The following is a 27,554-nucleotide window of genomic DNA, read 5'->3' on the forward strand; positions in this document are numbered from 1 at the left end:
CAAAATGTCATCTACATTCTCATGTTTTAGTGTGAGCAATGAAGAGGACTTTTCATGAATTAATTAAATTTCATTACTTTTAAATTAAAATATTCAAAATTAAAAAGTACCTTTTAAGGAAAAAGAAGTGGACTGGCATTCCTACTATCTTTTAATGAACTTTTCATATTTGGAAATGTGAGTGAGTATAATAGAGGAAAATCAATATTTGCTAAAAGTCAGAGAAACAAAGCAAAAATCCAGCCGCCGCCTCAGAGCCCGGGAGTGGTAAGTGGCGCTTTCATGCCCTCAGCTGCCATCATCACCACCACCACCACCACTACCATCATCATCATCAATGGCCCTAAGCTTTTAGGGCCACTCATGTTTTTTCTTCATGTTATTTACAAGCTCTTCACCAAAATAAGAAAACCAAAAGAAAATGGGGTCCAAATCACTGCATGGATAATGTCAAGTGTGTGAATTTAGGGTCCACTGAACTGGTAAGTATCTTAGACGTGCAAGCAATCATGTAGCCAGTTCCTCTCCCTCCCCACAGTGTTTAAAAAAAACCCTAAAATCCATAGAGTGTTTAAAAAAAAAAGAAAACCCTCACCTGCACTTGATTCTATTGTCAACTTGCTGTTAACAATTTTTGCTTTAATATATGAATTACATTAATACCTCACATTACATATATGAAGCCAAATTACACTAACTTAGTTGTTTACAACCTCAAACCTTACTCCCAGTACACATTCCAATAAATTTATTCTGTAAAAACAATACATTTTTTTGTTTTTGATTTTTTTTTTACAGTAAACTTTTCAACTACAAACCTCGAATACGCGAAAGATGTTCCAAGGACAAGCATAACAGGACTGATAAAACCCAAACTGACTAAATGTGTTCTCACAATATAAGCTGGCATAAAAATAAATAAAATTTTCTGTTATCACAATTGCAACAATAATGTACACATAATAATGGTTTGTGGATGAGTATTAACTATTCTAATTCTAGTTCCAAAAGAAAACAACCGATCATTTTAAAAGTCTATATTTAAAAGTCAATGCTTTGTCTTACTTCCCATAGGGCTACTGCTGATTCGAGCTTTAAAATGTAAAGAATCCAGCTTGAGTGATTAGCTCAAATTGTATTGAGATTGGGAAAAAATAAATCATTGCCTTTATTTTGGAGTAACACAAAAGACTCACTAACTTCACATATAGAAACTGAGTTTGCGTACGTTAACAACATGAGTTTTGAGAAGTATAAGCTGTCAACTAGCTATTTCTAATACGGAATAGATATTTTACAATATGATTAAACTTTACACATGGCCTCAAAACTGAAGAACAATTTTAAGTTTATCTTCAATATGCCAACATTGTGTATCTAGGAATTGGTTCCTGGGTTCTGTCACAGAGAGGAAATCCCTTAAGCATTATGTTGAGTGGTCATTTTAAAAAATGCAAATTTATATTTAACTGAGTGTTTGGTGATGGTGGAGTAAAGGCAGGAGACTGATGAACATAACTGCCTTGATAAAGGATCCTAGACTTGTATAAGCTTGTGCAAAAATCTGGATAATCCTTAGTGGTTAAGGGCAACTTCATGCAACCAAATAACATGAAATTAAATCAATAACCTTAAAAAAGGCTAAAATGTCTTTTTTCCCCCAAACACAACAGAGAGGAATGTGAATAATGTACATACAAACTGGGGTTCTGTCAATGACAACAAGGACTATGTGTTGGTTCATATCAAATCCAAGAATATTAGACAACCAAACGTATAACCTTCTTGTGGTTTTCTTAATATGCAGCATTCATTATGGTAGTTAGGTCTGAAAAAAAAAGAAAGAAAACAAGCCTTTAGATGATTTTGGATATTAAGAATAAAAGCTAGCCACACCTTTATAGTATATAACTGGGTTTTCTGAGATTCCAACCTGCACTGCAGCATTAACAATACTTAGCAAGAACAGCCCCTGAGGCTCTGCTTTATACCTATTAGTGCAAAAAGCTAAAGGAATGACTAGGGCATTTTTAGTGTTCCATTAAGAAAAAAAAAAAAGGGGGGGCTTCCCTGGTGGCGCAGTGGTTGAGAGTCCGCCTGCCGATGCAGGGGACACGGGTTCGTGCCCCGGTCCAGGAGGATCCCACATGCCGCGGAATGGCTGGGCCCGTGAGCCATGGCTGCTGAGCCTGCGCGTCCGGAGCCTGTGCTCCGCAATGGGAGAGGCCACAACAGTGAGGGGCCCGCGTACCGCAAAAAAAAAAAAAAAAAAAAAAAGTATTTGAAGAGTATGCAGATTATTCTGTATAATATTTACAACTTACTTGTGACATATGGCTCAAAGGAATACAAAAGTTAATAAAATCAAGATGTACAAAAAGAACGGAAGCCTAGATTTCTGTTAAAATTTAGATTACATCCATGTGACAAAGATAAAATATTTCCGTTTCCTAAAAGAATTATGTTTCAATTTTGGTCCCACTTTAAATTGTATCAGGTTACATTTCCCCACAGGGATGCTATTTTTGTTTTCTTCATCATTATCCCAAATACATTAAACCCCTTAGTAATGTTCTCATGAGATGAATGAAAAAGGGAACTCGGGCCCCCAATATTTTTTCTAAAAACAGCCTGCTTCAGCTCTTTACTTCACTGAGTGAATGAACTTGTTTGTAAGCATACATGTGCTCACTCATGGGTATGTTTTCACTTATGCAGCCAAAATCTATCCTGTACCGTACAGAATACAATATACAAATAATTCCAGAACCTTCAAATAGGAAAAGTTACTAAACCTACCATCCACTCAAGATGGCAGAAGTACATTTCTTAGCCTTCTTTGTTCCTACCAAAATGAGAAAGCTAATCTTAAATAAAAATTACATTTAAAATCTGTGAACTTGCAAGATTCAGAGCCTCGTGACTCCTAACAAAGAAAAACACTAGAAATAAGATTATACTCACAGACTTTAGAGGATTTTCCTCCCTTGTGAAGGAGGAAGACACCCATTAAAACAATGAAAAATTGTTAATCGACCAAAGAAAATTCTTTGTAACAATGTCTTTTTATTAATATTAATGTGAAAGGCAATACATTCTATGTTTACATTGGTAGAAAATTCATAGTAACAACTACTCAATCCATGTTGAAGAGTATATTTGGAACAGATGGTCTGATGGCAGCCTCAGAATATTATTCGTGCTCCAAACAAAGTGCAAGTGGTAGCAAAATGTGACTATAACTTTAAGGACATGCTTTTTGGGGGGCGGGGTCTTTAAACAAGGTGCTATCAAATGAGTACTTATAAAACCAAATTATAAATCTAATTTTTTTAACTTCTCATACCATAATCACACTCTGTGCGCCTGTGTGTGAAAATATATCTTGTTAATTCATAATGGTGAATGTCCTGGACACACTGTTCTGAGTATTTGCTAGACTAGAAGTCTCCTCCACGTAAGCAGCCAGAATTTGTTCCTTAACGCGCTGGTTGCCATGCTCAGCGCCACACCACTTCTATACTGGATAATGGCTGGCTAATCCAATCAGATTCTCTCTTGAGGCATTTGAATATGAGGCACATTGAAAGGCTGCAGGGTGGCAGTGAAGCTGAAGGACACCCAGAACATAGTAAGCAGAAGTTATGAGGCAGGTGAAGTCATAGGATCTTTTTTTTTTTTTCCATAGGATCATTTTATGGAGCACCAGTTTTACTGCAAAAAATGATGACAGATAAACTATGGTTATTCAGACTTGGGCATTTGGCACTTTGTCAAAAATAAATGAAATAAGCCTATTATTTCAAGGAAAATGGCAGTATTTGTCACCAATGATAAAATCTGAGCTTTTAAGTGAAAATTAGAATTCTAGAAACTTAAATCCTCCACAACCAACAGCTTCCCAAAACGTAGATTCTTCTGACAAGACAGGCAGTGATATTTAAAATGTGACTAAAAAGATTTCATAATGAAATATTTGGAAAACTTGAATAACTCAGGGAACAAAGATTTTCCAAATGTGTGAAAGCTATTCAAAGTGCCAGACAGTCCAATGGATTTTAACCAAACAGAATACCAAGGGTTCAGTTCCACACTGCAACTAACCTCTGAGAAATTACCACTTACAGAATTGGTGTAATATCAGAGAATACACACAATGATATGAAAAGACTATTAAAATACGCATAACTCCACTTCTCAACTACATGTTTATGTAAGACCACATTTTCTTCCTATACTTCAACCAGAATAACATCACAACAGACTGAATCCAGAAGCAGATATGAGAATCCTGCCTGATGTCTTCTATTAAAGCAGACATTAAAGAGATTTTTAAAAATGTAAAACCGTGCCATTTTTCTCAAAAAATTTTGGGGAAAATGCACTTTTCACAAAAACGTGTTATTTATACTAAGTAATGGGTTTATTATTATTTTAAAGGAAATTAGTATCTTAAAATTTTGTTTTTATTTCTAATTAAGTAAATATCAATAGCTATATCAAAAACTCTTTGGGGCCCTCAATAACTTTTAAGAGTATTAAAGGGGTCCTGAGCCAGCTTGATGAACCACTGGCTTAGAATAAATGAGAGTGAACGGTGAGAAATGAGGCTGAAAAGATAAATTGGGGTTGGAGTGTGAAGGCCATTATATGCTGAAATAAGGAGTCTGGGCTTGATCTAGAGGGCAATGGCAAGACATAAGGAGGCAGCACTATATGGCAGGAAGAACAATAGTTCCAGAGTCAGAAGAATAAAGGTATGAATATTGGTTAGTGGTTACAGTGAACTCTCTGGCTATCCTCCCAACATTTATTCTATCCTCTGCTCCTCCCCACAATTATGTGATAGCCTTGTGATTTGGGGACTTGACTCCAGCTCCAGGGATGGGGAGAACCTGACTGGTCTGAGCCAGTTCTAATCCCCTTGTTATCAGTGGTTGGTTCAGGGATGGGCAGCTTTCTGACATGGATCTCAATGATGGCTGCCTCCTGGTATTCATACCCTTGGGTAATACCCTCCCTTTGAGTGTGGGCTGGACCTTGTGACTTGCTTCTAATAAACAGAATGAGGCAAAAGTGATGGGATAACAAAAGACTGACTTCTGTGTTGCTAGCATTCTCTCTCTTGCTAATGAAGCCAGCTGCCATGTTGGAGTTGCCTTATGGAGAGACTCATGTGGCAAGCAACCAAGGGAGGCCTTTGGCCAACAGTCAATGAAGAACTGAAGCCCTCAGCCCAGTAAGCTGTGTGTAACCAAATCCTGCCAACAACTTTCTGAGTGAACTTGGAAGAGGACCACCCCTCCGCACCCCCCAGATGAGCCTCAAAATGATTTGAGCCCCTGCTAATACTTTTAACTGCAGCTTTGGAGAGATCAAGATAGAGGTATCAACAAGTTACATCTATTTGGATTCCTGACTCATAGAAAATGCTATTTTAGGCCACTGAGTTTTGGGATAATTTGTTACATGGCAAGAGACAATAGAACAGGTATATTATCTGCATGGCTTCCTGGCCACAAAGATTAGTCCCCTCCACTTTATAGCCACATGAATCAGGAAGGGGAGCTCTAAGTGTTCTGGAGCCTACCCTTTCTGCCTCATGCTTCCACTAGCAGGGGTGAGGATGAAGGCAGAGAGCCTCTGGAAATAAAGGGGGTCTCAGAAGTCTGTGGGTTCCTTGTAAGAACCTCTTCTTTCCTTTCTTTATCGATATTCATAACTTCAACACCACTATCTGCCTTGAGCCATCAATAATCCTTTTTCCTTACGCCCTTTATTCTTGCTTACTTCGGTTGCCACAAGATGGGCTCCAGAGCATCTATCACTTCCTGGACTCTCATCCTCAGTCACTTTTTACATGTTTGTTTATAACCTCATCTCTTAAATGCTCCCACCGCCCCCAACCCAGATTCCTTAATCTCTTCCACTGGGCCCCTTGGAAATCATAGCCATCAGCAAATTTCCTAAATTCATGATATATTTTACTCATCAACTTGTTCTAACTGAAACCTGGTTTCCCCTGAAGATAGTGCTGCTTCTTTTCCTGCAACCCCCAGATGGTAACTATTTCCTTTGCCACAGCTCTTATACTACAGGCCCCCGAGGTGGGGAAGGTGTCCTTGATCTTAATGACTATTTCTAAGCTCTTCTTCCTCTCCCCTGTGCTTCCATCCCCAGGAAAAATAATCCTTCTAGCTTTTAGTCTCAATATTGTGAACCACCACCCCTCCCTACTGCAGTCACCTCCAGACACCCCAGGTCACTCCCCTTTTCTCCTTGAAGACTTTAGCTCTGGCCCACTGTCATTCAATAGGATAATAACTGCTAGATGTCGACATGCAGAGAGATCGTCTTTCCAACACTCTGGCCTCTTAAGTTCCTAGACTTCCTCTTCTCCAAAGATCTCGTCTTCCACCTTACCTCAGTCACTCATTTCCATGGCTATTTCGTAGACAAGTGTTTCTCAACCCCTGAGAGTATTTGCAAATACTGTTTTAAGTCACTGTTCTTTTGGGGGCAATTATGGGAACGTTTTAGGTTATTATAAGAACTTGGAGGTCCTGTGGCATTTAACGGGCAGGGGCCAAGGGTACTAAATATCCTGCGATGTGAACAGTGCTCACACAATGAAAAACTGTCCCACTCAAAATACCAAACTCACCTGCACTGTCATCAGCACCTACTGCCACCCTTCCGCAGTTTGATCTAAACATCTTCCTATTCTATAACCACCTATCTTTCCAGCTCGCTCCCTTTATCCAGTACTCCAACTCCAAGAATTCTTGGATATGCAAAATCTGTTGATCCTGTCTCCTTCCTCACATCCTTATTTCCCTCTGAACATATTTTGGATTCCATGGGTCCATCATTATAATTAATCCCTTCCTTGCATACATCCTCAACTCCCTTGTCTTGAACCTCCTTTATTCTCTGGGCAAGCACCAATTCTAGTTAAATGCAATTCTCTGCCACTCCATGATTGCACAATTGAATATGCCTGGAGAAAAACACACAGCCATCTGACTGTTCTCACTTTAAATTCATGACCACTAACCTCAAGTGGGCCCTTACCGCTGTCTGGCAATTCAACTTCATTTCCCAAGTCCAATCACTCTTCTGTTCTTCTAAGTAACTATTTTATCCCTTTTCCTCTCTCTTTAAACTTTCAACACTTCTTCCTGTTCTCACTCTCAAATGTTGACCTTGCTTCCTAAGAAGATAAAAGCAATCAGAAGAGAACTTTTGCATGCTCTCACCCCAAGTACTCATTTACCTGCCCCTGTGCCCAAACGCTCTGCATTTCCTCCTGCTTCAGTGGATGGAGTAAGGTAACCCTTCCGGATGTGCACTAGATTTTATGCGTTCTTGCCTTCTGAAGAGCACTACTGTGGCAATTTTTTCTTACATTATTATTTTGTGATCATTCCATATTTGGATCATTCTCATCAGTGTATGTGCTGTATATTCTCCCATCAAGAAAAAAAAGCCCCTCTGACCTTCTATCCTGGACCATGTCTATTAAATATTTGAAAAAAAAATTAGGCTACTTGCCCTATAAGATATCAGGACACATTATAAAGCTACTAAAATTTAAGAAAGTTTAGTACTGACCAAAGGAACAGAATAGAGAACCCAGAGAGAGACCCATGGCTATATGACAGATGACACTGCAGATCAGAGAGGAAAGGAGAGACTATTTAATAAATGGTGCTGGTTAAATGGTTATGCTATGGGGAGAATGCAGTAGGAGCCTATCTCATACTATACACAAAAATCAATTCCAGATGGATTAAACACTGAAATGTTAAGAACAAAACTTTACAATTTTAAAAGGAAATATAGGAGAATACCTTTCTGACTTTGAGATAGGAAAAGACTTCTTAAGCAAGACAGAAAAACGATAACCATAACAAGGAAAGTTTGATACATTTGACTACAATAAAATTAAGAAAGTCTGTTCACTAACAGCTTAGAGAAGATATCTGCAATGCATGTGACCACCCATGGCAGTGAGAATCCAGAATATGTAAAGGAGTCCTACAAGTCAGTAAGAAAAGAAGTCCAACAGGAAAATGGGCAAAAAACCAAAATCAAGCACTGCACAGAAGAGGAAACAGAGGTGGTCAATAAACATGTGAAAAGAGGCTCAACTTCATTATTGATCAAAGAATCACAAATTTAGACTATAATTTACATCCACTATATTGGCAAAAATTTTAAAGTCTGACAATGCCCAGTTAGTCACAGGGAACTCATACACTGATGGTGGGAGTATACATGGATCCAACAACTTAGGAAAATACTTTGGCATTACCTTGTAAAGTTAAAAACCTTAAACTCATGACTCAGCATGTCCAGTGTGAGTTTACATACCCTAAAGAAACTCTTTTATGTGCATTAGCTCAAAAATGAGCAAAATTATATTATTATTTAAGTATATACGTATATGTTAGGTATGGGCTAAAATTTTGAAAATGAAAGGAAATAATAAATACAACGCTAGTGGTTATCTCTGGTTAGGAAGAAGATAGGATGGGGAAGAACATGTATATAGATACAAGTTATTGTTATGTTCTAGTTTTGGCTGAGTGGTAGGGTCTCTGGTATTCATTAAATTACCATGCTTACTACTTTATTTTTATATTATATATATATATCCTTTTGTGTATAAAATTATATTATTAGAAACAGGTTAAAAATAAAAAGATCTCAGGCTCTTGCTTCAAATTCAGGCTCTGACTAGCTGTGCGACCCTGGCCCAATCCTTTCAGCTTCAGTTTCCCCAGCTACAAAGTGAAATAACACCTGCACCTACCTCCTGGGATTTGTATGAGGATCAAATGCATGTACAGCATTTAGCACAGTATGTGGCACATGGTAAAAATGTTAGCCACTACTACTCTGACTCTGCTGCTGTTGTTACTTCTAGTAGCAACTATCTTCTGAGGTGCTTTCAAGTTATTAAAGTAGAAATGGTTTTATTAAATTAGAAAAATGAATCTACAATGCAAGAGCTAGAGTGAGAAGTCATCAGTAACACCTAACAGCTGAAACCACATGAGTGCATAAGATGGAAACAGGGGAAGCTTTCAGACTGGAAGTGTACCAAGACAGCCTAGAGAAAAGTGCTCTAGAAGGAGACTGAGGAGACACTGGGAGAGGAAGCAGAAGAGACTGGTGACCTGGAGGCAAAGTCAGGAGGAGAAAGTGGCTAATGGTATTAAATGCTGCAGAGTAAAATAAAGACTAAAGGAGACACTGGATTTGGCAATGAGAGGATCACTAGGAAACTTTACAAGAGCAGTTTCCATGAACCGGTCAAAGAAGAAACAAGAGTGCCATGGGTTAAGGTAGTGGTCCCCAACCTATTTGGCACCAGGGACTGTGTTTCATGGAAGACAATTTTTCCACGGACTGGGGTGCAGGGGCAGGGGTGGGGTGCGGGGGGGAGATGGTTCCGGCGGTAACGCGAGCGATGGGGAGCAGCAGATGAAGCTTCCTTGCTCGCCCGCCGCTCACCTCCTGCTGGGTGGCCCAGTTCCTAACAGGCCTCTGACGGACAGGTAGCGGTCCACGGCCTGGGGGTTGGGGACCCCTGGGTTAAGGCATGAGTAGGTGAGAAGATGGACGCTGGGAGAAAAAAGAACTCTTTTAAGAAATTAGAGATAAAGAGAAAGGTGAAAAGAGTAGGATACATGGTGGAAGGGAGGTATCTTTAAGGTTAAGGGAGACCTGATACTGTTTATAGGCAGAGAGTAAGGAGCCAGCAGAAAAGAAAGTAAAGGTATAGGAGAGAAAGGGGACCACTGATGGGGTGTAGCCTTGGAGAAAGCAGGAGATGATATTCTGGACTCTGGTGATAGGAAGGTGCAGATTAGTGCTTCTCTTTAACTTGGGCGTTTAGTTAAAATGCAGACTATGATTTGATAGCTCTGGGGTTAAGCCTGGATTCTGCATTTCTAACAAGCCCCCAGGTGATGTTGATGCTACCTGTCTGCAGACCACACACTGAGTAGTACGGGTGTAAACTACCTCTTCCTCTGTCATGGGAAGTACAGCTAGAAATTTATTGGAGAGAGGTCAAGAGAAGGAAGACAGGCAGAGGATGGGGTAAACTGAGCTGGGTGAGAGAAACAAGGGAATAAACAGAATCATAACTTGGGAAAAATCATGGGTAACTGGAAGCAGGAGGAGACAGTTGAGAGGTAAACAGTAATGACAAGAGTAAGCAAGAACTCAGCTGAAACCAGAATTTAACTAAAGAGTAATAATAATTTATTTTATCAGTATTGTTTTAAAATGATTTGCTGCTGTCCAATTAGTCTTCATAAAGACTCATGGAAAATGACCAGGGGCAAAATCTGCCTTCACTAAAACTTTTACGAAGGTGGACTTGCCTGTGACTTTGAAGTTAACAGAGGTTAACAAAAGTTAACAAGATTCAAAGTGTACAAGTTTTCCCCTTGGTTCTTTTAAACATTAATATTCACATATAGCTTGAATATTTAAATGTTTAAAATCCCCATGGGTATATTAAATTACATACTGCTTCTAAGAAAGAAGGAGCAGTATAAAATACCCTATTTTGAACATGCCATTCATTTTATAATATAAGAAATACAACTGTCAAATTCTGAGGTGGCATTTCATAATTTCAATACTTCATGCCTGACTTCTAAAAAACTCTCAAGGTGAAGTTAGTTTAAAAAAGAATAAACCTGTCAGAGTTCCAAACTGATAGACAGGTGTAATTCCCACCCAGCTCTCTTTTGTTCTCAGACTCTAAGCATCTGATCACTTATTCAGGAGCTGTGAGTGAATGTATATGTCAAGCTGAGAATGTTTCTCCATTTACTAAGGCAACGTTTACTAATGCTGAGATAATGAAACCTGTTCTGAGGCAAAATGTCTTCTAAGTTAACAGGAAGATAAGAGAAATCACAGGTATATTCTTACCCCTTCACTGGTTTTTTGCAAGTCTGAAGTTGTGTTTCTTGTGTCATTGCCGGCATCTCCACCCTCAGAGCTGCTTTTATTTTCTTCTTCTTTGCAGTCCTTGTCATCTTCATCTCCTGGAGATTTCCGGGACTGTTTAGAGGATTTCTAAATATTTAGACAAGTTAAAAAGTATAGTCAAAAGTAGAAACCCAAATGCACAAATGTAAGTAAGAAATGTAGAAGCAGCTGACCTATATCCAGTCTTTGTGGCTTGATACAGGATATACCAATACAACATGGCAGTGTGCCACGACTGAGCTAGGTGACCTTGGACAAGTGATTTCACCTCACGGGGCCTCAGTTTAACCAGCTGGAAAGGAAGTAGAGGTGGACTAGATAACCTTCTAGTTCTTTCCAGTAGTGTGATATTAAAAGCAGAAAATAGAGATTCACATACCTGGAACACTGTCAATGAATAAATATAGGTGATGGACACCATTCTAGGAAGGCTACAGAGCTAGAAGGCACCCTAAAGGTCTCCTTGTCCTTCCCCATCATTTCACAGTAGAATGTGAGGTCCAGAGAAGCAAGGTAAACTATCTAGGATACTATATGGATATTCATGTTGGAACACTTATGGAAGCTGTTTGGTTAATGGTATACATGGGATGATCTTGACAAAACTTTTCTATCACCATATGATATGAATTAACTTTAATCTTTTAAATTATGGATAGTTATTTAAGAACTCAAGGCCACACTGGAAAACTAGCCCTTTTTTTCTTATCAACTTGCATTTGAAACCAAGATGAACTCTACAGTGAAGATGAAAATACAATTATAGTTCGCAGCCAGAGCTGCTTTGCAGAACAGCATTAAAATGATCAAAAGCTGGCCCCACTGTGTACCTTTAAGAAAATAACATGTAGCATTTCACTTACATTTCCTTTTTGAGAAATTTTATGAATCTTTAAGCACATGGTAAATAACAGCTAAGGCAAAACTCATTAAAGCAAGTCACTTTTGGTCTTACAGAAATGAATTAGCAAATCTGAGCTTCCTGAGACAATCAATATTTTAAAATGCAACTTTCAAAGAGAAAATATCTTCTAGCTATGTGACAGAATATGGAATTACACTGCTTCTATCTTACTTAAATGAAACTACCAACCAAGCCCAAAATGTCAGTTTAAAATGACTTCATTTTTACTTTTTACAAGGAGGGAAAGCAGGGGTTTAATAATCCAAACATGGAGTGCCTGGAGTTAAAGTTTAGATCAAGTATGATGATGTAAAAAGTGAAATACTTTTGTTCTCCTAGTAAATACAGTATAATTATTGAAATGCAATAGTTGCTTTATATAATAATTCTCAAGTAATAGTCCTTGACTTGCAGTTCTTACAGATAATAGGCAGAACTCCCTAAAATTTATAGTGCTTACAAAGGATACTTACGAGTAATCCTACGAGTTTTTTTTTTTTTTTTTCTACAAGTGAGTTTTTAAGCTTTATAATTTGATATACATAGACTAGAATTAGGGCATTACTATGTTTTGCTAATGAGTCACATTCGGTATTCTACTAAGAAATCTGGCTGCCAAGCTATATTTGGTAACCTTAGAAAGCGCTTACTGTGCTTATGCAGATCGTCGCAATTCCTGTAATTTTGGGGAAGGACCCTTCATCAGTTTCATCAATATGGTTTTGAATTGGTTGTGTGTCCAACTGTTGCTATCTTTGGTTTTTAACTAAGATTACTAACGGTTTACTATCATCATCAGTTTAGTTTGTTGTGAGGCTCTCTGATTAGCCCTACTTTATACAGTAAATAACTTGCATGCAAAATATTTTTTGCTTATAATTTTCTAGTATCTGTTATGGCTCAAATATGAATCACACATACACTTACTGCTAAAATGATATATATATAACCTCCCTCAAATGTGCTTATACTATGGCTCTTATGAACATTTTTTTCCACAGAAAAAACAGAATTAGGTGAGGTAGAGGGAAAGTGAGACTTCTCCCTCAACCTAACTTGGATGCAGTCAAAAAAGTTTGTGAACCAAGAGTTTAGTGGTAAAGGAAGATTATTCAAGAAACAGATGTAAAAAAAAATCACCATATTCAACAAAAAGGAAACATCTGGGAAGCCAAAGAGAGCAGTGAGGTTATACGAGGTAAGTGGTTCTCTAAACGTGGTTCCCAGATCAGCAACATCAGCTCACTGGATATTTAATTCCCCACCCTGGACCCTGCCCTAGACCTACTAAAATAGAAAATGGTGGGGGGTGCTGACACTCAGCAATAAGTGTTTTAATAAGCCCTCCAGGTGATTCTGATGCATGCAAAAGTTTGAGAACTATTGTGCTAGGTTACTCGGTTGATATTGAAAATTAAAAATCATGGTTCTTAAGTGATCATGAAAGTTGTGATCTTGAAGGAAAGCAAAGGAAATGATTCTTTAATTTAAAATCGATACGCCTTAGTAAGTAAAGTATGTCTTTACCTCTTCACTACTTTAAATTATAAATCCACCCCAGGTATGAGCCCTATTACTTCTGGTTTTCACAAGAGTGATGAAATAATGACATTTAAAAGCCACATATCCACACTATTAAATACCTCAGGTACCTTAGAGGGCTTAGATAATTTAGGGTGGTGCAACACATTACACAGAAGCTCAGCAGGCAATCATAAACTAAATTAAATTCAATTGGGTGTTTAAATGAAGTCCAAAATGTTAAAAGAAATTCAGCTTAAAAAATAACCCCTATGGAATATACAGTCTGTTAGGGAAAATTCTAATTATTTTGTTGCCATTTGCAAACTTTACCCCCATTTAAGGCAGATACCATGTTTTTCATTAGGTGTACAGGAAGTTACATGCATTCATACAATTTTACCCGTATGCCAGTTGGGTGGATTTTATAGACTGTAAAATAAAATGTTGATAGTCTAAGAAACCCTTGATACTTGTTTTTAAGGAATTTCCTAAGTATATCCAGCCAATAAATACCAGAGTCTAAATGGAAGTAATTTGTCCAAGTATTCAACTGTGTGACAGACCAATTGCAGCAAAACTTGTACCCATCTTTATCTTCAAAGATCCATCTACCCTGCTTTAAGTTTCTAAAAGGTGAAGAATTTCCACAATATCATAGTTTTTTCAATTGTATTTCTGAATTACTGTAAGAAAAACCTAAACTTTCAATTTGTAAGTCAAGGATCATGTCACGCCTCCAATAAATGATTGTTACATCTGGAATAAAATTCAAACTCCTTAACATGGTGTGCCAGTCTCCATTATTTAGCCTTTGCCTGTCTCTCCCTCCCGATCATGATTCTCCAATCATGCCTGCCTTCTTTCAATCCAGGCCATGTCAAACTCTTCCCTCCCTCAGAGCTTTGCTGCTCTGCCACACGCGCTCCTCGTCCCATGCTCTTCTTTCAGGTCTCGGCATAAATTTCATCTTTTCGGAAAGGCCCGGCCACTCTATCTAAATAGATACACTTACTCTGTTGTTCCCTGCTCCCATTCATTTCCTTCATAGCCCTTTCAGAATTTACAGTTATTTATTATTTGTTTTTTAACTCTGTGTTTCCACCCCCTCCAACCCACTGTATTGTAAGTTACATGAGGGTAGGAATGGCGTTGGATTTGCTCACCACTATCTACCTAGTACAAGTGTCTGACATAGAATAGGTGACCTGAGATATGAGAACTGAACAAATAAAGAACCAAAGCACATTCTTTAAAGCAGAGAGACAAGAAAGAGTCTATCTTTATATTTACATCTATAATACTAGACATAGTCCTAAATTGTACTGAGTCTCCTATATTCCTAAATTCTTCAGGGCTCACCTGGGGGTTGTTATAAGAGGAATACCTATTCTTACATCCTTGATTAAAGAACAGTCCTCCTCCAACAGAGAAGGTGCTATTTTCAGGGTCAACAGCCCTTATGAGTCAATACCAGTTAACCTCACATCTAAGATCACCTGTCTTATTCCCCTCAGATATATTACTGTCTCTAAAGGCAGAGGCTCCACAGAGCTAATATATTTCTATGTGCCCAGTGAATGAATTAAAAGTAATCTAAAAACCTTTAATGAATATGCATACAGCATTAACAACAATGGGAAAGGTTTCTTAGTAACCTTTGAAGTGTATGACTTTTTCCGTTTTGAGCCTGCTTTTTCATTCTTTCTTTTGCCTTTTCCATCTTCTTCTACTCTATCACCTTCTTCCTCACTGCTTGCATCTGCAGTATTCCCGCCTTCTCCCTCGGTTTCTGAAGAGCTCTGTTGCTGAATTGCCTAAGAGATAATAAAATATTAGCTAATTACATTTTTGAAAAATAGCAAAGACTACAGACTATGAAAAGAATCATTCTATTCTAATTAGAAGAAGTTCAGCTTACTCAAGATTTTCAAAATAAACGGCTGTCAACTTCAATTTTCCAGTGACCAATTGACATGAACCCTCTTAAGGTAATAGAATTACAGGCATACCTCGGAGATACTGCAGGTTCAGTTGCAGACCACAGCAATAAAGTAAATATCACAATAAAGCAAGTCACATGAATTTTTTGGTTCCCCAGTGCATATAAAAGTTATGTTTATACTAAACTGTAGTCTATTAAGTTTGCAGTAGCATTATATCTATAAAAACAATGTGTATACCTTAATTTAAAAATACTTTATTGCTAAAAAATGCTAACCATCATCTGAGCCTTCAGTGAGTCCTCATCTTTTTGCTGGTGGAGGGTCAGCCATGCTGATGGTTGCTGACTGGTCAGGGTGGTGGCTGCTGAAGGCTGGGAGGCTGTGGCAACTTCTTAAAATAAGACAACAGTGAAGTCTGCAGTATCAATTGACAAATGATTTCTCTGTAGCAGGCAATGCAGCTGGATAGCATTTTACCCACCATAGAATTTCTTTCAAACTTGGAGTCAGTCCTCTCAAACCCTGTCACCACTTTATCAACTAAGTTTATATAATATTCTGAATCCTTTGTGGTCATGTCAACAATCTTCACAGCATCTTCACCAGGAGTAGCTTTCATCTCAAGAAACTACACTCTGCTTATCCATAAGAAGCAATTCCTTATCCATTCAAGTTTTAGCAGGAGTTTGCAACAATTTAGTTACATCTCCAGGCTCTGCTTCTAATTCTAATTCTCTTGCCATTTCCACCACATCTGCAGTTCCTTCCTCCACTGAAGTCTTGAAACCCTCCAAGTCATCCATGAGGTTTGGAATCCACTTTTTCCAAACTCCTGTTAATGTTGATATTCTGACCTCTTCCTATGAATCATGAATGTTCTTAATGGCATCTAGAATGCTGAATACTTTCCAGAAGGTTTTCAACTGACTTTTGCCCAGATCCATCAGAGGAATCATCATCTATGGCAGCTATAGCCTTACTAAATGTATTTCTTAAATAATAAACTTGAAAGTCTAAATTACTCTTTGATCCATGGCTGCAGAATGGATGTTGTGTTAGAAGGCATGAAAACAACACTGATCTCATCGTATATCTCCATTAGAGCTTCTGGGTGACCAGGTGCATTGTCAACGAGCAGTAATATCAAGATTTTCAAAGGAATCTTTTTTCTGAGCAGTAGGTCTCAACGGTGGGCTTAAAATATTTAGTATACCATGTTGTCAATAGACTGTGCTGTCATTCAGGCTTTGGTGTTCCATTTATAAAACACAGGCAGAGTAGATTCAGCATAATTCTTAAGGGCCCTAGGATTTCTAGAATGGTCAATGAGCACTGGCTTCAACTGAAAGTCACCAGTTGCATTAGCTCCTAACAAGAGTCAGCTTGTCCTTTGAGGCTTTCAAGTCAGGCATAGACTTCTCCTCTATGAAAGTCCTAGATGGCAACTTCCAATAGAAGGCCATTTCACCTACATTGAAAATCTGTTGTTCAATGTAGCCACCTTCATTAATTATCTTAGCTAGATCTTCTGGATAACTTGCGGCAGCTTCTACATCAGCACTTGCTGCTTCACCTTGCACTTTTATGTTATAGAAATGGCTTCTTTCCTTAAACCTCTGGCATCAACCTCGGTTAGCTTCAAACTTTTCTTCTGTACTTCCTCACCTCTCTTAGTGTTCAGAGAATCTAAGAGAGTTAGGGCCTTCTCTAGATTAGGCTTTAGCTTAAGGGAATGTTGTGGCCGGTTTGATCTTCTATCCAGACTACTCAAACCTTCTCCACCGTAGCAATAAGGCTGTTTTGCTTTCTTATTATTCATGTGTTCACCAGAGTAGTGCTTTTAAATTCTTTCAAGAACTTTTCCCTTGCATTCACAACTTGGCTAACTGCTTGGCTCCAAGAGGCCTAGCTTTCAGCCTATTCCAGTTCTCGACATGCCTTTCTCACTAAGCTTAATCATTTCTAGCTTTTGATTTAAAGTAAGAGATGTGTGATTTTTCCTTTCACCTGAATACTTAAGATGCCATTGCAGGGTTATTAACTGGCCCAGCTTCAATACTGTTGTGTCTCAGGGGATAGGGAGGCTCAAGGAGAGGGAGAAAGGGGAACAGCTGATCAGTGGCGCAGTCAGAACACACACAACATTATCAATTAAGTTTACTGTCTTATATGGGTGTGGTTTGTGGTGCCCCAAAACAATTGTAATAGTAACATCAAAGAGCACTGATCACAGGTCACTATAACAAATATAAGAATAATGAAAAAGTTTGAAATATTGAGAGAATTACCAAAATGTGATGCCAAGACATGAGGTAAGCAAATGCTGTTGGAAAAATGGGGCCAACAGGCTTGCTCAATGCAGAGTTGCCACAAACCTTTGATTTGTAAAAAATGCAGTATCTGTGAAGTGCAACAGAGCAAGGTATGCCTGTACATTTAATCCAAAGTGCTACTGGAACCAGAAAGAATTCTGACTTCAAATGGGTGGTGGGTAATCATTAGTACAAAGGACATATAAGAAAGATCCAAAAAAGAGTTAAAATAAAAAATGAGATGCAGCAAGTGATAATGAAGTAAACCATCACCTGGTATCCAGTAAACTTTACTCCTGGGTTATTTTCTATTTCCCACAATCCTTCATTAAATCCTTTCCGTTTGTTTGACTTTCCAAACTTGTCTTTGTATTCCTTATAAGGGAAAAGGTCTTTGGGACCTAGAAATGCACTGCAGAGATATATTAGAAAGAGATTTGATATTCTGACCTTCAAATATAAGATATTTTTAATATCAACTCAAGTGTCAGAGCATATTTTAGTAAATACATTAAAAGTATATATAAACCCTCTCAGTTAGACACATATCACAAGATGTTTTGCACATATATTTCAAGGTAGAAAAAATAGACAGCTAGGTATGCAAACCAGCAACACTGAACGGTGCTACTTTGATTTTACTTTTAAATTACTAATTTCTTTTTTGTTTTGAAATTGATTTTTAGCTAAACTACTTTAAAAGTAGTTTTAAAGATGTCTACTTTGACCACTTAAATCATCATCTTAAACTAAGACTTACCTAAGCTAATCTTTCACAGGTAAGGGTTTTGTAAGACTCACAGTAAAAACATAAACACTGGATTAAAAAATGATTTTAACTCTTTATGCCACATTAGTGTATTTATTCACTATTATTTCTATAAATTAAAAAAGCATTAGTGTTTAATGAGGCACACAAGAAAAAAATCAGAAGTGGCAAAGTAGATAGAATCTTATCCAATTTAAACCTTATCCTAAATTAGTCATAATTATGAAAAGAAAATGAGTTAGAATAAATCCTGGGGCTGGCTAACAGATCTGAGCATTTAAACTAGAGTCTTCAGCATTACTATCTATGATATTAACCTGGTGAATGAGATGGTGGAGGCCCACATGCTGGCTGAGACTCATTTCAAACTAAGATTCATTTACTCAACAAATTTTATCGAACATCTCTAATGTGTAAAGCACTATTCCAGAGGTGCTGGGGATTCTTCAGGGAACAAAGAGATGAATGTCTCTGCCTTCAAGGAGCATACATTCTATTAGCAAGGGTAGGGGACCAGACAATAAAGAAGATAAATAAATAAAATACATAGTACTGTGTGCTGAAAATAAATCAATAAATATATAGATGAAGCAGAGGAGGAGGATGGTTAAGGACTGGGGTGGATTTTACAGTTTTAGAAATACAGATCAAGAAGGAAGGCCTCACTGAAAAGGGAACAGCTAAGAACTGAAGGGGGTGAAGGAAGAACCCATGCAGTTATCTGGGGAAGAGTAGAGCAGACTGAAGGAAGAGCAAGTACAACAGACCCTGAGGTGGGAGAATGCCTAGTGTGTCTGAAAAATTAAGAGGCCAGTGTGGCTAGACTGAAACGAGTGAAGAGAGAGCTGTGTGAGATGAGGTCAGAGAGGTAACAGGGTGGGAGCACAGATTATGTCAGGCCTTGGAGGCCACTACAAAGGCTTTGAGTCATATGGGAAGCCATTAAAGGTTTTGAGAAGTGACAATTTGTGTTTTAACAGCGCCACTTTGGCTGCTGTGTTGAAAACACACTGAAGAGCTGGGTACTAGGGTAGAAGCAGAGAGACTAATTAGGCTATTGAAGTAACAGTGGTGACTTGGACCAGTTGTAAGCAGTGCAGTTGGTGAGAGGTGGCTGGATTCTGAATTCACTCTCAAGAAAGAGCCAAGGTATTTGTTAATGGGCTAGATACAGCACGTGAGAGAGAGGGTGGAACTGAGGCTATCTCCAAGGTTTTAGATTGAGCAATTAGAAGAATGCAGTTGATATTTACTGAAATGGAAAGATTTTTGAGAGAACAAGATTTGAAGGTGAAAAGCTTAGTTTTGGATGTTGAATTTGAAAACTTGGTTAGATATCCTAGTGAAGATGTCAAGTAGGCAACTGGGCAGGTGATTCTGGAATTCAGGGGAAAGGTCTGTGCTGGAGATGAGTATTTGGAACTTATCGCAGAGATGATGTTGAAAGCTTTGAGACGATAGGTTAACAGTTTACTGCTGATTTTTATAAATTCCATTTTCTGACTGGATCTTAGTACTGATCCCTTCCTTACACTGCCCAGCTGGTCAAGAATTCAAGTTGATAAAATCACCTGAGGAAGCTTTCTGACCCCAATCACCAAACTTTCCTTGACTGTTCACCTTTAACTGTTCAGCATGACTGCATTTCACTGAATCCAGAGATAGTTTATTAGGATACTGGACATTCTAACCAAATGCCTGACAAACTGAGCATGAGAAGGAAATGTGGCTTTGGGTATGGTGATTTCACTTTTAGAGCAATTTGACATGAATTATTAGACTGTGGCTTGTGACCTTTCTCCAGTCCTTGACTCTATGTATAGGAATTGTGGGCTAAGCTGCCTGAGGTTCACGTCAGCTATAGATGCTAACCAGAGCTTGTCTGTACTTTAATTATGCCTCAGGAGTCAAGGTTAATGATTCAACTGGCCATGTTAGCTGCTGCCAGAAAGAGGGACACTGAATGAGCTATTCTAAAACAAGTTCTTGTTTTTGATAGACAATCTTGGTTTTTCCTGGATTATAGATAATTCCACAAATCAAATCCCCTCTCAACTGGTTAACTTTGCTGTATGTTTTATAAATTTTAAAGGGTAGGCCAGAAAATAGTTCAAAGTTACAAGCTCTAAGGATGTTATTTTTTTTCCTGACAAAGGCTGCCTTGAAAATTGTCCAGACTAAAACTACTGGGGTAAAGTTATATGGAGCAGAAGAAATTGGGGCTCCAATCACCTATCTGTCTGAGCAACAGATTCAAAGCCATGTTCTGAGAAAAATTCTGGTCCTGCCTGAGGGTGCTCCTGCTGACAGTTTTTTTGTTAAGTTCCTCACCTTCCACATACCTTCCCCCCCTTTCATTTATTTCATTTAATCAATTTTAATTCATTCAACAGCTAGTTTTAGACACTCCTGAAGTCATTCTACGAGACCACCGTCACCCTGATACCAAAACCAGACAAAGATACTACAAAAAAAGAAAATTACAGACCAATATCACTGATGAATATAGATGCAAAAATCCTCAACAAAATACTAGCAAACAGAATCCAGCAAAACACTAAAAGGATAATACACCATGATCAAGTGGCGTTTATCCCAGGAATGCAAGGATTCTTCAATATACGCAAATCAATCAATGTGATACACCATATTAACAAATTGAAGAATAAAAAACATATGAACATCTCAATAGATGCAGAAAAAGCTTGTGACAAAATTCAACACCCATTTATGATAAAAACTCTCCAGAAAGTGGGCACAGAGGGAACATACCTCAACATAATAAAGGCCATATATGACAAACCCACAGCAAACATCATTTTCAATGGTGAAAAACTGAAAGCATTTCCTCTAAGATCAGGAACGAGACAAGGATGTCCACTCTTGCCACTATTATTCCACCTAGCTTTGGAAGTCCTAGCCACGGCAATCACAGAAGAAAAAGAAATAAAAGGAATACAAATCGGAAAAGAAGAAGTAAAACTGTCACTGTTTGCAGATGACATGATACATACATAGATACATAGAGAATCCTAAAGATGCCACCAGAAGACTACTAGAGCTAATCAATGAATTGGGTAAAGTTGTAGGATACAAAATTAATGCACAGAAATCTCTTGCATTCCCATACACTAATGATGAAAAATCTGAAAGAGAAATTAAGGAAACACTCCCATTTACCACTGCAACAAAAAGAATAAAATACCTAGGAATAAACCTACCTAAGGAGACAAAAGACCTGTATGCAGAAAACTATAAGGCACTGATGAAAGAAATTAACGATGATACCAACAGATGGAGAGATATACCATGTCCTTGGATTGGAGAAATCAATATTGTGAAAATGACTATACTACCCAAAACAATCTACAGATTCAATGCAACCCCTATCAAATTACCAATGGCATTTCTTCTTCTTTTTTTTTTTTTTTGCGGTACGCGGGCCTCTCACTGTTGTGGCCTTTCCCGCTGCGGAGCACAGGCTCCGGATGCGCAGGCTCAGTGGCCATGGCTCACGGGCCCAGCCGCTCCGCGGCATGTGGGATCTTCCCGGACCGGAGCGCGAACCCACGTCTCCTGCATCGGCAGGCGGACTCTCAACCACTGCGCCACCAGGGAAGCCCTACCAATGACATTTTTTACGGAACTAGAACAAATCATCTTAAAATTTGTATGGAGACACAAAAGACCCCAAATAGCCAAAGCAGTCCTGAGGGAAAAAAATACAGAGCTGGAGGAATCAGACTCCCTGACTTCAGCCTAAACTACGAAGCTACAGTAATCAAGACAATATGGTACTGGCACAAAAACAGAAACACAGATCAATGGAACAAGACAGAACGCCCAGAGATAAACTCACGCATCTATGGTCAACTAATCTATGACAAAGGAGGCAAGGATATACAATGGAGAAAAGACAGTCTCTTCAATAAGTGGTGCTGGGAAAACTGGACAGCTACATGTAAAAGAATGAAATTAGAACACTCCCTAACACCATACAAAAAAATACACTCAAAATGGATAAGAGACCTAAATGTAAGACCGGACACTGTAAAACTCTTAGAGGAATACATAGGAAGAACACTCTTTGACATAAATCACAGCAAGATCTTTTTTGATCCACCTCCTAGAGTAATGGAAATAAAAACAAAAATAAACAAATGGGACCTAATGAAACTTCAAAGCTTTTGCACAGCAAAGGAAATCATAAACAAGATGAAAAGGCAACCCTCAGAATAGGAGAAAATATTTGCAAACAAATCAATGGACAAACGATTAATCTCCAAAATATATAAACAGCTCATGCAGCTCAATACTAAAAAAACAAACAACCCAATCCAAAAATGGGCAGAAGACCTAAATAGAGAGTTCTCCAAAGAAGACATACAGATGGACAAGAAGCACATGAAAAGCTGCTCAACATCACTAATTATTAGAGAAATGCAAATCAAAACTGCAATGAGGTTATCACCTCACACCAGTTAGAATGGGCATCACCGGAAAGTCTACAGACAACAAATGCTGGAGAGGGTGTGGAGAAAAGGGAACCCTCTTGCACTGTTGGTGGGAATGTAAATTGATACAGCCACTATGGAGAACAGTATGGAGGTTCCTTAAAAAGCCAAAAATAGAATTACCTTATGATCCAGCAATCCCACTACGGGGCATATACCCAGAGAAAACCATAATTCAAAAAGACACATGCACCCCAATTTTCACTGCAGCACTATTTACAATAGCCAGGTCATGGAAGCAACATAAATGCCCATTGACAGACGAATGGATAAAGAAGATATGGTACATATATACAATGGAATATTACTCAGCCATAAAAATGAACGAAATTGGGTCATTTGTTGAGACGTGGATGGATCTAGAGACTGTCATGCAGAATGAAGTAACTCAGAAAGAGAAAAACAAATATCGTATACTAACGCATATATGTGGAACCTAGAAAAATGGTACAGATGAACCGGTTTGCAGGGCAGAAATTGAGACATATGCAGAGAACAAACGTATAGACACCAAGGCGGGGAAAGCGGCGGGGGGTGGGGATGGGATGAATTGGGCAATTGGGATTGACATGTATACACTGATGTGTATAAAATTGATGACTAATAAGAACCTGCTGTATAAAAAAATAAATAAAATAAAATTCAAAAACAAAGAAACAAAAAAACACCTACCATGGGCCAGGCACTGTGTAAAGCACTGTGTATATAGGGCTTAGCAACATCCACAGAATCTCTGCCTTCACAGGGAGACTGAATATTAGGTACTTGCCAGGGCATATAATCTCACGTTTAAGGACACCCAATACTTAGTAAATGATCAGCTGAAACAATGTTATAACAGGTTTTCTAATCCAGCAAAAAAACTCACATATGGACTGTATCACACTGTTCCTTGGTAGAATTGCTTTTACTGAATTGAGACTTGGAATTATGCCACTGACTTATATTAAGGATGCTATAAGAAATAACTCCATAAAATCCTCCACACTGTTTACTGGAATGATTCTGTTACTTGTACTAGCAATATACTAGGTGGCAAATTCTTTAAGGGCAACTTTTATTTTCGGTGCCTTAAAGAATATCTAGAAAATGTTACTAAGTGAATGAAAGTTACCATATAATATTAGTAAATGGTTGATTTTGGTGTATGCAATGGAAACGTGATAATCTTGTTTATCAAGTCCTGCCTTGTTCTAGATGTACAATCAGATCACTTGGAATTAGGTTCTAAAGGAAAAGCAAAATAATGGTACAGACATAAAAGGGAAGCAGGAATGAGGGAAATACAAAAATGGGTATCACAAAGCCCTACGCACTTATTACTATAGGTAAAACATTTATTTCTAAGCTTCGAGCAACCTCTTCAAGGAGAAAAACATGTTAAGTTGCATAGTCCACAAGTGTCCATTAGATAAAAATAAAACAAAGAAAATAAAACTAACCTCTTGAAAAAAACAAATTTCTCACATGAAGACAAGAAAGAAATAGGCCTTAAACGGCCCTCTCCCAGCTAGCTCTCTTTCAATACGAGAATGAGGAAGATGTCAGAGTGGTAGAGACAGCAAGCAAAGAAAAAAAGTTCATGCCTAGGGCTTCCCTGGTGGCTTAGTGGTTGAGAGTCCGCCTGACGATGCAGGGGACACGGGTTCGTGCCCCGGTCCGGGAGGATCCCACATGCCCCGGAGCGGCTGGGCCCGTGAGCCATGGCCGCTGAGCCTGCGCGTCCGGAGCCTGTGCTCCGCGACGGGAGAGGCCACAGCGGTGAGAGGCCCGCGTAACGCAAAAAAGAAAAGAAGTTCATGCCTGGCTCTACTAACATTCACACGAACATAGGGGGTGACCCTGAATATAAGATTTCATCTTAGTTTTTAGCTTTCCCTCCCATTTGCAGTTTCTATTCCATTTGTGTCCTTGTTGTAAATAACCATATACGTTCTCAGTGTGTCAGGTTCTGTGTGTCAAGACTGCCTATGGTTCCCTAGCATCCATTATCATTGTCTTTCTTTTAATGGATACTCCTCCCAATTTGCTTCCCCAACAAAGTTGCCTAGCTAGAGACTATGCTTCCAGCTTCCTTACAGCTAGATGTGACCATATGTCCAAGTTCTTGCCACTGGTATAAATGCAACTGTAAGCCACATATTCAACTGCTGTGTCATTTCCTTACCTCTTCTCTCTCCCCCTTCCCTCTACCTGGAAGATGCACAGGTACTGCTGAGCCAGTTTTTGCTTTTTTTTTAAATAAGCAGACAAGGGCAATGCCCTAGGGAATGGTAGGACAATACAACAGAAGAAACCTGGGTCCCTAGAGCAGAGCGGAAGGAACATCCACCTTGATCTATCTACCTTGATAGACAGATCGATCTATCTATCTATCTATCTATCTATCTATCTATCTATCTATCTATCTATCTATCTAGATCCCCCATCCCTGGACTGTTTCCAAAAAAAGAAGTAAATTCCTATATTATTTGAGACACTGTATTTTCAGTTTCCTTTATTCAATAGCTTAATCTGTATTCTGACCAACACAATTACAAAAACTTAGAAAGGTAGTATGTTTCCTTCAGGGTCTGACAAATTGAAGGAGACTGAGAGAACGTAACTTTGTTCTGTGAAATATGAATGGAAGACATCTCTCTAGGTCTTAAAAGTGTCCTAAAGGAAACTTCTGGGTCATGCCCAACATTTAAGCAGAAACAGAAATGATATTCAAAAGCCAAATAAATGAAAAATCTTTACATTAAGAAAAAAAATATTATCTTTGCAATTTTATATAATTGATTATAATGATTCTAACAACATATAAAATAAAGTGATTTTAACAACATATAATGTAGTCTAGCAGAATCAAATTAGAATTGTTGAAAATTTAAGTTGTTTTGTTGACTTACGTTTCATGGGTGCCAAAAAAGAAGATAGGATACTTATTTGCTGGAGGCTTCACAGCTCCCTCTGGGAGTTCATCAATCTATTAAAGATAAAACCATGTAAAATAGCATAAACATGATATAAACATTGTTCCGATAATTTATTGTTAATTTCAAAATAAAATCACTCTAATAAAAATCCCAACAGTTTTCCTTTCCTTGAACCTTATAAAATGATTCTAAAGGTCGTATTTGACACACCATATGGAGAGTAACACTGTAAATTGATTATAACTATTATGGTAATACATAATCAGGAGCCAAAACTACTCATTTCCTTCAACTCAATAGAATTACTCTTGGGAATGTGTCCTAGTGAAATAATTCAAAAGAATAACAAAAAAGAAACAGAAGATGCACTTTTGGGGGATAGTAACAAATTTTTATATCCCACCCTTACAAGATAGGAGAATTATAGAACATTAACTCAAAATATTATGTAGTCATTGAAAGATATCATCTCTTGCCTGGACTAGTGCAAGTCTCTCCCCATCCACTGAAGCTCACATTACCTTTTTAAATGCATATTTGATTGTGTCAAATCCTTCAACAGCTTGTCATAGCTGTGCATCTGAAACCTCTGGGGCTTTTAAAAACTAAAGATCATCAATCCTTCCCCAGACCCAGCAATTTTTATGTACAGCTGAGGTTGAAAACTTCTCATAGGATAAAGTCTAAGTTCTTTAGAATGCTACATAGTTATATAAACATCATTCCCTAGAATGTTTCAAGAAATGGTCCTTGACTCCTAAATCTCCATCTGTAGTTCCAACCTTTCCTTTGAACTCCAGGAATGAAATTACAAACATCTACAAACCATTTCCATTTACATGTCCTACAAGCAACTTAAAATGAAGAAAAGGCCTGGAGTTCTTCAGAAGAGGCATACTTGGAGTTTATAGAGCAAGGAAAAGGGTCTGGTATCCTGTGTCCTGAAGATATCTGCAGGCCTTCCGAACTAACATATGGCGACAGCCTGAGGATTACTACAGCATCACAACATTCATCTCTGAACTGAAAGAACCATGTGTCACAGAACAGATGCCCTGGTGTACTGAGAAAAGATGGACTTTCAGTCTAGAAACTTTAGTCCTGCTTCTGACTTCAATTGTGATATCGAAGATATCACTTAATGACTTTCACATCTGTAAAATGAGACGGTTGCACTAGGTAACCTCTAGGTTTCCTTCAAGTCCTGAAATTCCATGCCTTGCCTAAAACTGAACTAATTTTCTCTGAATCTGTTTTTGTTTCCTATCTTAAGTACTGGTACACTCAGTACCAAGAAAGAAACCTTAATCTTTTTATTATTTCCTCAAGCTCCACATTCAGTTTTTCACCAAATTCCCCAATTTGGCTCCTGAAATGTCTCCAAATTGAACACCATTCCCACTACTAAATTTAGTTCCCTAAAAAAGTTCTCAAGATCTTTTGACAAGGCCACAGCAGCCTGTCAAAGTATCTCCTTGCCTCTGGGCTTTCCCGTTACCGACTGTACAACTTCTGGGTAAACCCTGTATGTTTTACATTCAATACACTACCCTACAAAGACAATTTAAAATGAGTAATTTCATTTTGAATAAAATTCAATTATACACACACACACACTCTCTCTCTCATACATATATTATTGTGGTAA

The 27,554-nt window shown here is 38.3% G+C and overlaps 1 protein-coding gene across 1 annotated transcript in view; it reads right to left on the reverse strand.

Moving 5' to 3' along the window:
- Positions 1-269: 269 nt before the first annotated feature.
- Positions 270-27,554, reverse strand: part of HDGFL3 (HDGF like 3) — a 75,022-nt gene continuing 47,737 nt past the window's right edge. The window contains exons 2-6 of the mRNA XM_082648166.1: positions 25,880-25,956; positions 17,976-18,114; positions 15,103-15,261; positions 10,960-11,106; positions 270-1,828 (exon numbers count right to left, since the gene is read on the reverse strand). Of these exons, the coding sequence (XP_082504292.1) occupies positions 1,823-1,828; positions 10,960-11,106; positions 15,103-15,261; positions 17,976-18,114; positions 25,880-25,956 (528 nt within the window). The 3' untranslated portion in view covers positions 270-1,822. The remainder of the gene's footprint in view (positions 1,829-10,959; positions 11,107-15,102; positions 15,262-17,975; positions 18,115-25,879; positions 25,957-27,554) is intronic.

The sequence above is a fragment of the Grampus griseus genome (genome assembly GCF_964374135.1).
Source record: "Grampus griseus genome assembly, chromosome: 2".
Lineage (NCBI taxonomy): Eukaryota > Metazoa > Chordata > Mammalia > Artiodactyla > Delphinidae > Grampus > Grampus griseus.